We start from the raw sequence: 16,934 nt of genomic DNA on the forward strand, positions 1-16,934 counted from the left end.
TGTGGCACAAAGAAAATATGCAGCATTACTATGCAGTTTTTCAACGTTATAACTCATTCTGAAAATATTATCATAGGTCTCACAAACAATCGAATTTTAATCCTAACTCGATTAATATATAAAAAAGGCAGATGTATACAACTACTGACTTCAGATAAAAGTGGCATACTTGTAGTACGTTTAAAGATATACTAAACACTAAATGATGGGGTGTGCGGAACAATGGTCTAACCCCGAAAAATGTGAAAATGAGAGTTTCATGTAATCTTTTGTCATTTAAATTGAATTGTCTTCCCACTGAGTTAGATAAAATTCCCCTAGTAAATTTTATACATATGGATATTTTAGTTCTGGGTCTCAATCTAAGGCCTAAAATATTCAAAACAGGAGTACGAATCTGAACTTCGAAATTTCGGGTGTGGATCCAGGAACCGGATATCCGGATCCGGGTCCAAGATCCGAAATTCCGGATCCGGATCCAAGATCCGAAATTTCGGATCCGGATCCAGGAACCGGATATCCGGATCCGGATCCAAGATCCGAAATTCCGGATCCGGATCCAAGATCCGAAATTCCGGATCCGGATCCAAGATCCGAAATTTCGGATCCGGATCCGAGATCCGGATCCGTCTGGCCATCCCTAAAAGGAACGAAAGCGTAACGCCCGGAGGCTGTACGAACGGCATCTGGTAAAACAAAGGTGGATGTACGTCGTAACGCTCGATGAAGCATGGATTTACCTTTCCGACTGCGGCAAACCTAGAGAAATCATGTACCGAGAGAAAGGCGCCAAGAACTTCAGAAAGTGGGTCTGTGTCTGTAAAGAATCCATCCCAAAAGGGTTCATTGTCGTTACTGGCTACTGTTACCGAGGTAAACTGAAGATTCGTAGGGTGGCGAAGAACTGCAAAATAAATTCACAGTATTTTCAGGAGCAGATCATGCGGCCGATCTACGAGCATGAGATTTCAAGAATGTACGGAAATGACGCCAATCTGGTGCGCATTCACATGGACAAGGCCTCATCACATACCTCACGCTCGTCCCTCGCATTCTACAGGGAGATGGAGGAGGCAAGTGGTATACAGGTGATACCTTTCAAAGGGTTACCTGTTAAATCTTCAGATGCAAATCCTATGGACTATTGTGGATTTGGATTGCTGAAGCGGGCTTTGGGAAAACGGCGTGTGACGACTGTAGAAGGACTTTGGAAAGCTGTGCAAAGGGAATGGGACAAGATGCCCGTCCCAGTTCTTCAGAGAAGCCTATTACAGTGGAAATTACGTTGTCGGGCTATTGTTAGGAACCAAGGGAAGCACATCGAGCGCTTACGGATCTGACGCCATGGATTCTTCTAAATTTTTAGGTAAGTCGAAATTGGCCAAATGTAGACTGAACAACCTCTGTATCGCTTTAGGATTAGCATTCTCGTTTTTATGGAAGATGCTGGTTTAATTCCCGATGGAAGTGATGTAGTTTTGAATTCCATGTGAAATTGTAGGAAACAAATGTATTTAAAATCTACTAAATAGAGACTTATAAGAGTAAATATGTTTACTTACAATAGATAGAATGAGCTTTTCCCCTTCCTCTCACGGGAAGCAATAACACTTTACCATCAACATCGTAGAATGATGACATCTCCAAGTAAGGGATGAACAACTCAAATGCTATGGTAAAGTTGTCTATGTTAGCTCTAAAAATGAAAAATTACCAAGATTGAAACAAATAAATTATAAATGAAACGTTTCATAATATTACAATTAGCATATATGTACAGTTAGAAACAACATTAAGTATAGGTTGGAGGTATAATTAATGACAGCTCCAACCTATACTTAATATTGTTTCTTACTGTACTATGTAGCCTATCCCTATAAAATCCACATCCAGCAGGAATTTGTTACTATTTCATTCTTAAAAGTTATCAAAATTATGAAAACTATTCTTCTCAACCATTTTACTCCGTAAAGTAACCATATTCCCGTGTAATTCAAAATCTTTTTGCTTAACTTTGTGAATGAAAATTAGTTCTTTTAAGCTTAATATATAGAAAATCGAACTTTGCTACGAGAAGTAAGAGATAATTTTATACGTTTTTTTTTTTTAATTCATTACCAAATGAATATTCCCTACAAATATTGCCCAGATTAGCTGAATCGCTTTCTAGCATCCCATACCAAGAAAATCGTTACACACCCTTCCGCAGTGAACTTTCCCAAATTAGTTTCTAAATAACTTCTTCTATAATCACTTCTAGACTAGTTTCTCGAAAGTCGAGATCTTTCCAAAAATCTCTTTCTCACGTCTCAAAGTAGATTTATGAAAATTGTTTGGCTAGTTTAAATGATATAATTTACAACCAATCAACCCATAATTGTTCGATACACAATGTTTTCTCAAAGTATATGTATCCTTTAAAGAAGACTTCCCTTATCTTAGGTTAAACACTACTTTTCTTAAATATTAGTCAAATGGAAAATAACATATCTTTCTATGTATAATTAGTTCGTTGGAAAAAAGTAAAAGAAGAAAAAAAAATTGAAACAGAACTTACGTTTTTCTTTTCAGGTATAAATTACTGTACAAAAATAATTTTCAAACTTTTAGATCTATACCTCAAAAAGATTATTTTCGATTTACTATCATTAATGCTGCTCATGAGACAAGACGAGAGGAGAAGGTTTTCTCGTCTCGTAAATGTTTGTAGAAGTCTTGTCTCGTCATGTAAATGTATATACAGTAGACCCTCGACTATTCGGCCTAGTATGACGGGAGAGAAGACCGGATAACAAAAAAAAAAAAAAAAAAAAAAGCCAAATAACCCGAATTTCTATAATTACTTATTTCATGCCCCATCCTTATCATTTAAAGCACACTTTTCATACCAAATGATGCTCTCATAAATATTTTCTGATCTCTTAGTACTTTATAAGTATTTCTTATGTATTATACTGTATGTATATTATATATATATATATATTGCAGATAAAGTAAGTCAAAGAATAAAAATATTGTATAGTGTGGTTCAGAGACTTTGACATTATGGAAGTTAGAGAATAAATGTTTAGAGAGCTTCGAAATGGTGTGTGGGAAGAAGGTGGAGAAAATAAAAGGGACGGAGAGAGTAACAAACAAAGATATTTTAAAACGAGTAGGAAAGAAGAAGACACTTTAAGTGAGCATCTTCGCAAAGGCCAATTGGATTGGCAACATTTTACGAAGAAATTACCTTTTTCATACCACCATACAGGGAAAGATGGAAGAGAAGTGAAAAGTAGGAAGAACATAACTGATCAATGGTTTGAAAAATAGAAGAAAATACTGGGAGTTAAAAGAGGAAGCTAAAGATCGAGAAACGTGGAAGAAACATTTCTAAGCCTGGCCTTAAGAAAAAAAAAAAAATTAGTCCCAGGATTTGCCAACAGGCAGCATATGTAATAATGATACATTTTAAGATAAATTTAATTTAATTGCAGGAAATATTAAATAATGTAAACCAGGGGTTCTCAGCGTTCTCAGGAAGAAAGTAAACCAGGTTCTCACTGGCGTACTACCCAGCAGAACCACAGATACACAGGTTGAGAAAATATGATATACATTGTGCGTAGGTACAATTTTAAAATAACAACGTTAATGTTGATAAATGATTACACAAATGTGAAAAGGTAAGTCTGAAAGAGTCAAAACTTACAGCTTTTAGTTTTAGAAAATGTCCTTGATCAATGGCTGCTTCACCTTGGCACGGTTGCGTTGTTTCAAAAGTGTTACAAGTCGAGTAGATCGTTTAAACAATTTCATATTACTGAGTTTTTTCTCTCTTTCTCTTTAAATATATATAAAACTAGGTCGAATAGTTTCGAGCCAGATACTCGATACTTTACAGTACTTCGCTTCTGGAAATAATGCGAACACATAGTTACTAAACTAACCACTAGACTCGTAATACAAGAGTGACTTTGAAAATAATACGTCGTCGAATTAAAACTGTCACTAAACATGATAACGCGCCATTCTTCCTCCATTTACTACTTTCGTGATACCATTGGAGGCGTAAGGAGTCTGATGAGCAGCACTTGTGATGTAGACATGCGTCCAGAAAACTGATACATGTTGCAGCTGACACCCTGGATATGACACTAGTCCTAATCTACGATGTGGTTAACGTGAGCTGCGCTATGACAACTTGTCTAATGCTGATGCCTAAGGATGTATCCGTATGCCAATGGTGTTTATAGCGGGAGGCCAGGTAGGGACGGGCTTACCCAAAAAAATTGAAACATATATAAACGCTAAAAGATACAATAAATACTGTAGTAAATATATTTTCCACTATTTATATTAATGGTAGATAATTATTGAACAAATAGCATCAACCATACTGTAAAAGTAATTTCCTACTGTCATTAATCAATCAAATGTGTATATGTTTCGATAAGCGAGGGAGCGGGCCTACCCAAAATTAAAATCCTAAAGCCGCCCCTGCCGTATGAAGGTCGGAACCAGAGGCAGACAGGCCATTTTCTGGAGGAGAGATTTCTGGTCGTAATCCGACTTTTTTAACTTTTTGTTGTCGACATATCTGATGTGGAACTGCAGTTGTCGCACTGACCTACGGACAGTGAGCGTTAAGCGCACCATCCTCAGCCCAATAGTGCCAATGTTCATTCACAATGGATATTTTCCATGAACTTGCATGGTTCTGCCGAATGACCATCTTCACCTTAGTGAACACTGCGTTAACTGCACAAACTGAGTTTCCTTACACCATCTTAGCCTGTTTTCAGGGTTCAGAACCAATTTCAAACGCAGTGTGACGCGGGAAACAATCAACCACTACTTTTGTACGTCTACCACTGCTTATGAGCTCTTAAGTTTCCATGGCCAATATTCGGTATCTACTGCATCCATAGCGAGGCACTGTTGATCATAGCATTCATTGCCCTCTACCGGTAATCTACGTGAATATAACATCACCTCTTTGTAGGTATTCATTATCCCTTTTCTATCGGTGTATTTTGGACTAAATTAAAATTTTTCCTCCTGTAAATAAGAGATTTACAAAAAAGATCTAACTTTCCCGATGTCCCGTGTAATTTCTAGGAAGCTGTGATATTTTCTTCCCTTCGACATCTACATTTGTAACACCTTCCTTTTTTTCTAATCGCAATCGTAAACATTTTTTAAAATTTTATTTATTTTCATCCCATACTCTCCACAGCTTTCTCACAAGCGCTCTAATATATTAATTTTTAATTAAAATTCAGCAACGCAACAAGAATCTTAAAATGTATAAGGATAATATATACAACACATCTACATTCTTCCTAATGTACTATATCCTAACTAAACTATTCTTCACTATTTCTTCCACTTAAATAATGCTGGTGACAGGCAACATATTTTCAATATCCATTCCAATTAATGTCTTTATAATTACACCCTGCTTACATTTTTCTTTTAATCCTGTTACTTTTAGCTGATACACAATTTTACGAACCTTCGATCCTAACATTCCGTCTCAACCTTCTTAGCCCCTATGAAAACTTCCAGCTTATTCGCTTGAAATCTTTTTCTACATCAGTGATCGCCAAACTGTCTATCGCGAACTGGTAGCTCGCGGGGACATTTTTGGTAGATCGTGTTAACGCTTCGTTTGGTTGACCTTGATTCCTCCACTGAGTTGACGCTAACGAGAGGAGGTGCTGACAACAACAACTGCTTGTTTCTTCCGCGCAACTGCCATTGTCAGCCTCATGTCACAGTTGATTGTATACGCTGGGCTTGTGCACGTTATGTTTTTCGTTTGTATATTAGACATTTGCTAACTTGGATAGTTTGATTTCATATATATATATATATATATATATATATATGCGAGGGCTCGAAAGAAAAAGTGGCAACACTGTCCCATCCCCGCACAGGGAATTTTGAGCGAGCTGCAGTTGGCAACACTTGTAGCGGGTGGGTGGAGCTATACAACGCAGGTGGTGGCGCTAGTGTAGGCGCGGCAGTGATCGTAGTGAAGTGTGTTGAATGCAGGTTGGCAAAGCACACAGCTCTAAAGGCGATGCTTTCCAAGTTAGAACAACGTTTATGGATAAAGATTGAAGTGGCCCGTGGTATTAAAAAAAAAAAAAAAAAAAAAAAAAAAAAAAAAAAAAAAAAACCACGGAATGTCACTCCGGACTACGTGAAGCATGCGGGAACGACACATTGCCGTATCGGACTGTGGAACGTTGGGTAGCAGCGTTTAGTGCAGGATGTGGCAGTGTGCAACAGGAACCAGGTAGAGGACGCCATGTGGTCGACAACCGAGTCGTTGAATTGATGCAATCGTTGCTGCATGTGGACAGGAGATGGACTGCGAGGGAATGGGCGAACAAGGTAGGAACATCCCATACCACAGTGTTGAATGTGTCGCACAATGTCCTTGGGTACCGAAAAATTGCATCTCGGTGGGCACCGCACCAACTTACAGACGTTCAGAAATGACTGAGATACGCCCTCGCAGGTGATCATTTGGCACGGTATAGACGGGAAAGTCGCGCGTTCCTAGACAGGATTATCGCACTTGACGAAACATGGGCGCGCTCGTATGAGCCAGAACTGAAGCGCATGTCAAATGAATGGCGCCACACATCATCTCCCTGACCCAAGAAGTTGCGTCAGGAACCTGGGAATGTGAAGGTAATGCTGATAGTGGCATACGATGCACAGGGTGTCATTTTACGGCATGCAGTTTCTCTGAACCAAACCGTCAATGCAGTGTACTACCGCAGGTTTCTGGAAGAACATATTCGTCCTGCACTCGGCAGGAAATAACCCAACTTCATCAGGGATCTATCCATTGTTTTGCATGACAACGCCCGTTGTCACAACGCAGGTGTTGTGAGGGACATGTTTCCACGATGGGGGTGGGAGGTTCTAGAGCATCCATCCTATTCACCGGACATGAGTCTACGTGACTTTCATGTGTTCCCTTTGATGAAAGAACCACTGCGATGGATGCGTTTCCGCAGCAGAGATGCATACTTCGAGCTATAGGGCGCTCTCTTTCAGAAATCAACAAACAGGGCACCGCTGCTGGTATCCTGCGACTTCCCCACATTTGGCAACGGGTGCAACATGCTGCAGGGGATTACATTGAAGGAATGTAGAAGATTCATGATTGTCGAATAATGGGTTCGTGAATGATTTATCTGTTGCGACTTTCGTCTTGGTCTGAGGCCTAGACCAAGGTACCGTGACCAAATTTTTGTAACTTGGTCCGCTTGTCTGGTCCCCAGGCTGCACATAGACACAAAGACAACAAACTTACAAACAAACTCTATTTTATTTATATTAGATTCTTCGCTCAATAATTGTAGATACGGCAAGTACAATATCAATATTAGATAAATCATTGTTATCTCCTAAAACTAAATTGTCACAGGAGATTACGAAAGTTGTTGGTGTTTCATGTGAACCTATAGAGCTGAAACACACAGCCATAAAACATTTCTACTTACCTTTATATAAAGAAGAAAAGTAAACGCATTTGAATCAAGATTTCTTCAGATGGCTTTACACCTTTAAGTATAATATATAGCTACTTATGATTATTATTTTTAAATATTAGCTCTAATAAAAAAGAATAATTACTCGTACTTACTTTATACTTTTTATATCAAAACCGCTTCCTCCAATAGCTGTAACATTTCTAAATGTTGCCTGGAAATTAACTGCTGATGTTCCCTGTTGCTTCAACTCTACCTCCGGTATTATTAAAGGATCATACGGAGGAATGTCTAATTCTGGAATTCCTGGGAAGAAAAGAGAAAATTCATTGTTGTCAATACTTTACTATGGTAATAGGTACTATTTTGAAATTAAATTTATGGTTATGTGTTGAGTAATGTCAAACTTGTAATTGCTTTGTCCTCTTACATAGTTTAGTCTAGTTTACCGTATAAGATATTTTCTTTATATGGGGTGTGTTCAAAAAGTATCGGACCTTTGGTTGGCAAAACTACATTTATTGATTTGGAAATCCGGAACACTAATCCTCTTCGAAGTAGTCCCCTTGGTAATAGTCACACTTCTCCCAGCGCAGTTGCTGGAAACACTTCTGAAACCTAGTTTTTTGGAATGGTGAGCAACTATGCCGTCGCATTCCGCAAGTCTTCTCTTGATTCAAATCGAATCCCTTTTAGTGGGATTTTCAGCTTGGAAAATAACCAAAAGTCACACGGAGCCATATCAGGTGAGTAGGGAGCCTGACGACACACAGGAATGTTGTATTTGGTAATGAAAGAATGCATCAAATTTCATGGACACTCTCCTTATGCCCAAATTCTTGCTCAAACTTGAATGTACCGATCCGATTAAATGGTTTCCACTTGAGTATCGCCACACTTTTGGCAAAATTTGATGCAATGTCGTTGCTTAGGTTTTTCTGTCATTAAAAAAAAACTGAAATCCGATGACCACTCACTACACGTCTTAACTCGTCAGCCGACTGCCAGTGACTGACGCTTTCTGCGAGCAAAAAAAAAAAAAAAAAAAAAGAAAATCATGACTGCGCATGAGTGTCCGTTCTACATCTTCATTGAAGAAAGTGCTCCGCGCTTCATTTATTTACACGGGAAAAAATAAGGCTTGATACTTCTTGAACACACCTCGTATGTACAAATATATGCTGCAGATATTGTGTGTACACTCATGTCCAAAATGATTGTCGCATATCTATAACTGTCTTCTTGTAAGAATATAATTTGATAATGATTTTTGTAGAATACTTTCAATACTGATACTATGTGTATAATCGGGAAATGTATATTTGTGGTAAATTTCATAGGAAAAGAATTATAAATACGAAAATTAGAATGAGTAAAACAGAATGTTGCTAAATGGACAAGAAAGTTTTATTTTCGTTCTATTGTTCTTATTTACTGCTCTTTTGACATGAAATTTTCCACACACATGTCTTTGGCGATTATACAAATACTAACATTATAAGAAATAGCGAGCGAATTCGTTATCAAATTATATTCCTACCATAGCATATTTATAGACATGCGACAATAATTTTGGACATGAGTGTACATAGGATTTCATCTCTACTAGAATAGAATAAATATTAAAGAGTGATTATTTTCTCTCTTTCTCTCCATCTTTTCTCATTTATTTGGGGTGGACGTTTCTGATGAATCTTCTCCATCAAATCTTGTTCAGGGATCCTTCCCCTTTTCCCCTGAAATCATTTCTAACCATATCCATCCATTTCCTTCTTAATCTCGCTTTACCTCTCCTCTGACTAGATAGTTCTTTGTTCATCTCATTAGATGGCTACACCATTGCTATCCTTTACCTTGGATCTTAGATATTCTACTATCTTAGTTGTTCCCTTAGTCTCTTAATCTCATACTGTATTATGAGTAATTCATATAATCAAGGTCGTACCAAAAGATCAACAACTTAAGAACACAGTTAAGCCTATTCTGTTGATCGGTAATTGAGCTCATAAATTCTTGAGTTCTGTCCATAAAGATTACAATTTTCGTCAAAGTAAAATACAGTTCTTCCAACGGAATTAATTTTTAAATCATTACTGTTACTACCACTAAATTATTATTATTATTATTATTATTATTATTATTATTATTATTATTATTATTATTATTATTATTATTATAAACTCAAACACTAAGAATTGGGGATGGAATAGAAATTCTGACCTGAGCAAGTAAACTTATTTTGTTTTTAAAATATTAGTTTGAGAACTCTAAGTATTTTTATTATCTTTTTCTTTAATATCGAATATTAAAAATACATATTTCAAATTATTAAGAAAATTGAATCTGATATATTTCCATTTCTTCTCTTCTTCAAAATATGGAGATAAAATCAGGAAAGATAAAACTTACATACAGTACTAACAATAGATCGTTGTAATCGGGGTTCGAAATCTTTGTCGGTGAACAGTCTTCTAGACAAAATTATATCCTACTAAAGTATGCAACGAAGCAAGGTAATTCAAATTAGGTAATTACGTTTGTATACGAGAAGTGACCAGAGAGTAAGGTTACAAAGCCTGCAGTGAAACGTGTAATATATCATTTCATACAACCAATACAGCCAACAGATAGTGCATACATTAGGTTATATTCCGAGATAGTATCCATATCGGTTGAGGCACTTGTCGTGTCGTGGGATAAGTTTCAAAATTCCCTCCTGGTAAAAATAAATAAATAAATAAAATAAAATAAAATAAAATAAATAAATAAAATAAATAAATAAATAAAATAAATAAAATAAAAATAAAATGTCCTTGCGTGCTCAGCCTCGTTGTCACGAAGTGTTTCACCTCCTCGTCTGAAAAGAAGAGACGCCTGGTAGGTGCTCCTTCCGGTCACTTGGAACGAGGTCCGGGATGTAGGGAGGGTGGTCGATAATGTCCCAGGGAAACTGCTTCAACAACATGATGGTGTTCTAGACTGTACGCGGTGACGTTTTCTCCACCAGCCGCAAAATTTCGTCAGTATGCTGCGACATGTTGACGAGACATTACAGACTCTTTGTAAATCTCTACCAGCTGCTGGTGAATTTCAGCCGCGGTTACATGTTTCGCCCACAGAAATCGAATAACTGAGCGGACTTCTTCGCGAGATCAATTTTCCAAACAAGTCGCCATTTGTGTTTACCTATAATTAGCGCCGTAGGTTGTGAGTGGCTGAAACTCTCCACAGTTGCCAACTCCATGTATTAAAATTACGGCACACTCCTCATTTCTCTATAACAGAACTCAAGAAATATCGACCTTGTAACCTTAGTTTCTGACTCACCCTCATACTTTTATATGCGAATTAATTACAATAAAGTATATTATGTAATTAACATGTATTTCTTATGTAATTAACCTGGTGGTAAACACTCGATCGAAAAAGTGTAAAAAGTTTTTTCAGGCAAGCCATCCTGAATGGGGTTTTCCTGGGTTTTCCTCATTCACACCAGGCAAATGCCGAGGTGGTATCTAATATATAGGTCCCAGGCCGCTTCCTTACTTCCTTCCCTTTCCCCGGATACTGTGTTCACCGAGGGATGTTATCGCTCATACGTGACGGGCTAAATGGCCATAGATGCCGAGAGTCCAGAAATCTAAATCCTAAATCTTATATAAAGTGTAGTAGTGATTAGCGATATCCGTAATCTTGCATAATTTAATAACTATGGATATTCAAATATCTTAGCTCTCTATGTCGAAACGTTTTAGTACGAAGTTTTTAAATAATAATAATAATAATAATAATAATAATAATAATAATAATAATAATAATAATAATAATAATAATAATAATAATAATAATAATAATAAAACAATTATTTTCTATAACTCACCATTCTCCACTTCAATTTATGATTTTGCATCTAGGGATGCGCACGAGACAAGATTTGTGGCTGTCTCGTCTCAAAAATGTGCTGTAAAAGTGATGTCTCGACTCGAAAAATGTATATTTTTCTATTGGAAGAGCCGTGTCTCGACTCGAATTTTTTCAAGAAAATCCTGTCTCGACACGTCTCGTGCGCATCCCTATTTGCATCCTGCCCGGATACCACATGAAAATTTACATTGTCACAAAAAGTGAGTGACAGAGAGTATATTATTCCTATTAATTGAATATCAGTGATTAATAAAAGTGGTAATTAAGTGTCACAGGAATAATATTAACTTGAAGAAAAAACAAAACATTTGAAGTTCTGAACAATTTTTGGAGGTACAGAAAATGTAACTCCTGAACTTTCTCCACTAAAGCGGGACATCTGTGGGTCCTATTCAACGGCCGTCATTGCTTCCAATCCAAATAGCCTCGCTGCTAATATCCCCATTAAACTTACCAATCACTTTACTATCAAATATAAGGATAGGTTACCGTAACGTGAAAAATGAAAAACTGGGATTTTCTAAACAACAGAAAGATTATATTTTATAAAATAATTAAGATTTCTAAAAGCTTACCATACAGCATAGGCCTAATTCATGTTTATTATTAGTAGTAGAGCAAACCAAAAGCATAAAAAGTAAAATAGCAATTTACACATATGGTTGGTACTTTCAACAAAGTTATGGCTGTCTAAGGGCCCAGAAGAAACTAATTTTAAAAGCATAATAAAGCATAATTTTATAAAATAAAGCATAATTTTAAATATACAGCACAATTCTTGGAAAATGCTGTTGAATATTTTTTTAAACCAATATTTACAATGCAAAATCATTGAGAATACAGTATAACAATGCAACAATGAAAAGCTTATTTTTATTTGTGTAAACTTTCCGGTGTAATCCTTTGAAGTGCAGAAAAGAAAAAGAATAAAAAAAAAACTTTCCGCCAACAATGAATAAACAATAGTTTTCTTCTAAGGGCGGGGAGATTTGCTGTGGGGAAAATAACCTCTCGTTTTTAGTAAAACACTAGGTATTTTCCCCCGAGGTATTTTTGCGAAAACCCAGGGTTTTTCAGTGAAGAGATTTGCTCATTATCAACTGTGGGGTGAAATACCCAGAGTTTTTCTTGAAATCCACCAACTTGCTGTACATGTGACTGAAAAGTATTATTTTCCCTGTCTGTCTAATCGAATAGAACCCAGCGAACGTTTCTTGCTTTCCTGTGAGCATGGTTATATCTTTCGTCTGCGACGTTTTTAGGATTTGGAATAGGCGTTAACATGTAGATTGTACAAGCATAACCACCGTCAGCTATCAATAATCCAGGAAGGTTTCTTTCTTCGGCTATGACTCTCAGGGAACAGTTCCTCCAAACTGTTGAATCATGGGTGGAGCCAGGCCAACGTGCAACGATATTTAATATTTTCATATTAGAATCACAAATTAGCTGTGTATTGATACTATGTACCCCTTTTCTGTTTCTGTACAACTCTGTAGTTGGACCAGAGGGTGACAGAATTGGACTATGTGTGCAATCAATTGCTCCAATTGCACCAGGGAATTGTGAGTCCTCATAGAACTTCAGTTTCACTGCAGGCACTTCTGTCCCTGCAGGCATTTTTATGAACTGGGGCCTTCTTCTAGCTATAATTCCAACTACACTGTGAAATATTTTTCCTGCAGTTGTGCGATGCACATTTACCAAATCACCACCAACTCGTTAATAAGTGCCTGTGCGAATGCGTAATGTAATCAATATCTGTAAATCTGCGGAGCAGTCCTGCATACGTACTGGTTTGTGTAGATCTTCTTCAATCAAATGCATTAATGTTCGGGAAGTTTCTTTGGTATAGCCAAAACTATCTCCAAATTCTTCATTACTGTAGACTGCCAAAGGATCTACTCTGCCACTTATTGTATAATTTCTTTGGTGTGGCTGGTTCTCAATAACATCACCCATGTAATCGATGTGGTCTATTTCGCCCAGGTTGATTACAGGAAATTATTCCTTCTAAAAAAAACACTCCTACCAGTAGGATAAATTTCCCCAGTAAAGTGCTAGGTATTTAAACCTTGGGTTTTTTCACTGTAGACCAAATATCTTCATTTTTAAAAACCCTAAGGGCGGGGAGATTTGGTTAGTGGTTTTCAAATCCCCTGGGTTTTCTCATTTAGGTTTTTAAAATTGGAGAGATTTGGCTTGTGTGTGTCAAGAAAACCCGAGGTTTTTGCCCCCTTGGTTTTGGTAAAAAACACCAGCAAAACACCAGTGGTTTTTCGTCTGGAGAGTTAAATATCTCTGGGTTTTTAAAAATGGAGATATTTGGTCTACAGTGAAAAAACCCAAGGTTTAAATACCTAGCACTTTACTGGGGGAAATGTATCCTACTGGTAGGAGTGTTTTTTCAGACGGAATACTTTCCTGTAATCAACCTGGACGAAATAGACCACATCGATTACGTGAGTGGCGTTATTGAGAACCAGCTACACCAAAGAAATTACACAATACCTTGCAGAGTAGATACTTTGGCAGTCTTCAGTAATGAAGAATTTTGAGATCGTTTTGGCTATAGCAAAGAAACTTTCCGAGCATTAATGCATTTGATTGAAGAAGATCTACACAAACCAGTACGTAAGCATGACTGCTTACAACGAAATGAATGTGTTGTTGTTGTTATCACCAAGACGACATATTTAGTTATTGCTATGGTGACAGAAGTAAAATAAGATTTAATTACCTTGTAAGAATTATAACGTTTATATGAAAAGAAGATATACAATAAACGACATTTTGCATTATGTCAATTTAGTGTACTCATTGTGTGCTCAAATAACAACGATAAAATAATATCGTTAAGGATCAGGAGGTGGTATATCAGTTATATAATATATATGGTGCCGAAACCCGGGAGACCTTGTGTATCGCTCCGAAGTTTTAGTAAGATGATCACAATTGAGCCAAATATTAATTTCACTATTTTGAAAAAATGAAATGAAATCTTTAGTTTCACGTCCCACGGTTATGCCGGTTAGGCTAAAGGAGACGGTTTCACTATTTTGAGAAGTGGCACAAAAATAGATAGAAGTGCCAAGATGATCGATATTGAACACGAAGTGGTTGATAACAGTACGAATGAGACTGAAACAAATCGTACTAAGAGTATGATGGATCTATTCAAACAAATTACGGATGAACTCTCTGAACAGCGACAACAACGTAAGGATGAGCTACAGCAACGTAAGGATGAATTTTCTCAACTTAAGAATGAACTCTCTCAACAGCAACAACAACACATTCATTTATTTAATACATTGACTTTATAATATATCTTTTTTTTTCTTCTTCTTAATCCAGCTGGCTAGTGCATATTTTATATACAAGATCAGACATTTTGCCCAAAGAATATAATTAAAAATACAACATATCGTTGTATGCTCCGCAGATTTACAGGTATTGATTACATTACGCATTCTCCGCACAGGCACTTTTCAACGAGTTGGTGGTGATTTGGTAAATGTGCATCGCACAACTGCAGGAAAAATATTTCACAGTGTAGTTGGAATTATAGCTAGAAGAAGGCCCCAGTTCATAAAAATGCATGCAGGAACAGAAGTGCCTGCAGTGAAACTGAAATTCTATGAGGACTCACAATTCCCTGGTACAATTGGAGCAATTGATTGCACGCATATTCCAGTTCTGTCATCCTTTGATCCAACTGCAGAGTTGTACAGAAACAGGAAAGGGGTACATAGTATCAATACACAGCTAATTTGTGATTCTAATATGAAAATATTGAATATCGTTGCACGTTGGCCTGGCTCCACCCATGATTCAACAGTTTGGAGGAACTGTTCCCTGAGAGTCATAGCCGAAGAAAGAAACCTTCCTGGATTATTAAAAGCAGACGGTGGTTATGCTTGTACAAGCTACATGTTAACGCCTATTCCAAATCCTAAAAACGCTGCAGAAGAAAGATATAACCATGCTCACAGGAAAGCAGAAAGCATGTTCGCTGGGTTCGATTCGATTAGACAGACAGGGAAAATAATACTTTTCAGTCACATGTACAGCAAGTCGGTGGATTTCAAGAAAAACCCTGGGTATTTCACCCCACGGTTGATAATGAGCAAATCTCTTCACTGAAAAACCCCGGGTTTTCGCAAAAATACCTCGGGGGCAAATACCTAGTGTTTTACTAAAAACCAGAGGTTATTTTCCCCACGGCAAATCTCCCCGCCCTAAGTGTAACTGCGCAGTTATGTATGGTGATTCGAAATGTGCAAGAAGTGCACAAAAACTCCACACTATATTGTTATGTGTACCTCTTGAACTTGAACACTTTCTGTACTTTTTGGTGCATCTTTTACTTTTTCCTTTCTGTATATATGCACCTCTAAGGCGCACAGAAGTGATCAAAAAACTGATTCGAGTAAAGCATATCTCTTTACAGTGCATTAAGTAGAAAGTTCATTAAATATGAAAGAAACTGGTTGCATGAAATACTTATAAATAGATAATATATTTAGAATATTTCATGTATAGTAAATATTATACATTATATACGATTAATGTAAAACAATGATTGAAATTAACAATAAAGCATAATAAAGCATAATCTGTAAGAAAATAAAGCATAATATGGGTTGCTCTAATTATTAGTTTAAATGTTAGAAAGAGTTATGATGTGTTTTGTAACAATAATTTTCTAGAAAATAACTATAATAATTTTCTTGATATTTTAAGAATAAAAATTTTATTATTAACCCTAGAATACAGAATAATTAATTCGTTTCTAAAGAACCGATAAAGGGTGCCTTACCTTTAAGTAAGTTTCTTTAAGACTAAGTTATACAAAAACCTCCACTACAATTTTGTATACAAAATGAAGACGGCATTTCAGTGCGGGGTAGAATGATTAGGTCTATACGCTTTGCAGATGATATAGCGCTTGTTGCAAAATCTGAAGAGAAAGATCAATAAGATGTTAGAAAACTTGAGAAAAGGCTGTGAAGAATATGGAATGAAAATAATTCATGGTGATTGGAACGAAGCGGTCGGTGTTAAATATAAAAGTACAATGGGAGAAAATAGAACAGGTGACTAGTTTTCGATACTCGGGTAGTATTATTAGTAATGATATGAAATGTGAACATGAAATAAAAGCAAGAATTGAAATGGCGAAAGAAGCCTTTAAGAGGAAGAAAATTCTATTTTGTGGGACCTTGAATAAAGAGTTGAAAAAAAGACTCGTAAAATGCTTCGTGTGGCGTATTGTACTGTATTGGTCAGTAACATGGACATTACACAAAAATGATACAAAACTACTGGAAGCTTTCGAAATGTTGATGTCGAGAAGAATGGAGAGAATTAGCTGGGTCAAGCAGAAAACGAATAAGAGTGTGTTAGAAATGGTGAGGGAGAAAGAACAATTTTAGATATTGTTAAGAAGAGAAAGAGAAACTGGTTGGGACATTCTAACATGAGAGATGTGCTAGAAGGTATGGTAGC

At 36.7% G+C, this 16,934-nt stretch overlaps 1 protein-coding gene across 1 annotated transcript in view; it reads right to left on the bottom strand.

Annotated features, from left to right (window-relative positions):
* The window catches only part of LOC145693415 (protein takeout-like), a 112,594-nt gene that overhangs the window by 22,222 nt on the left and 73,438 nt on the right, over window positions 1-16,934 (bottom strand). Inside the window, exons 3-4 of the mRNA XM_081769387.1 lie at window positions 7,655-7,805; window positions 1,563-1,696 (exon numbers count right to left, since the gene is read on the bottom strand). Of these exons, the coding sequence (XP_081625513.1) occupies window positions 1,563-1,696; window positions 7,655-7,805 (285 nt within the window). The remainder of the gene's footprint in view (window positions 1-1,562; window positions 1,697-7,654; window positions 7,806-16,934) is intronic.

This window comes from Thermobia domestica, chromosome 8 (genome assembly GCF_964235325.1).
Source record: "Thermobia domestica chromosome 8, izTheDome1.hap1.1, whole genome shotgun sequence".
Lineage (NCBI taxonomy): Eukaryota > Metazoa > Arthropoda > Insecta > Zygentoma > Lepismatidae > Thermobia > Thermobia domestica.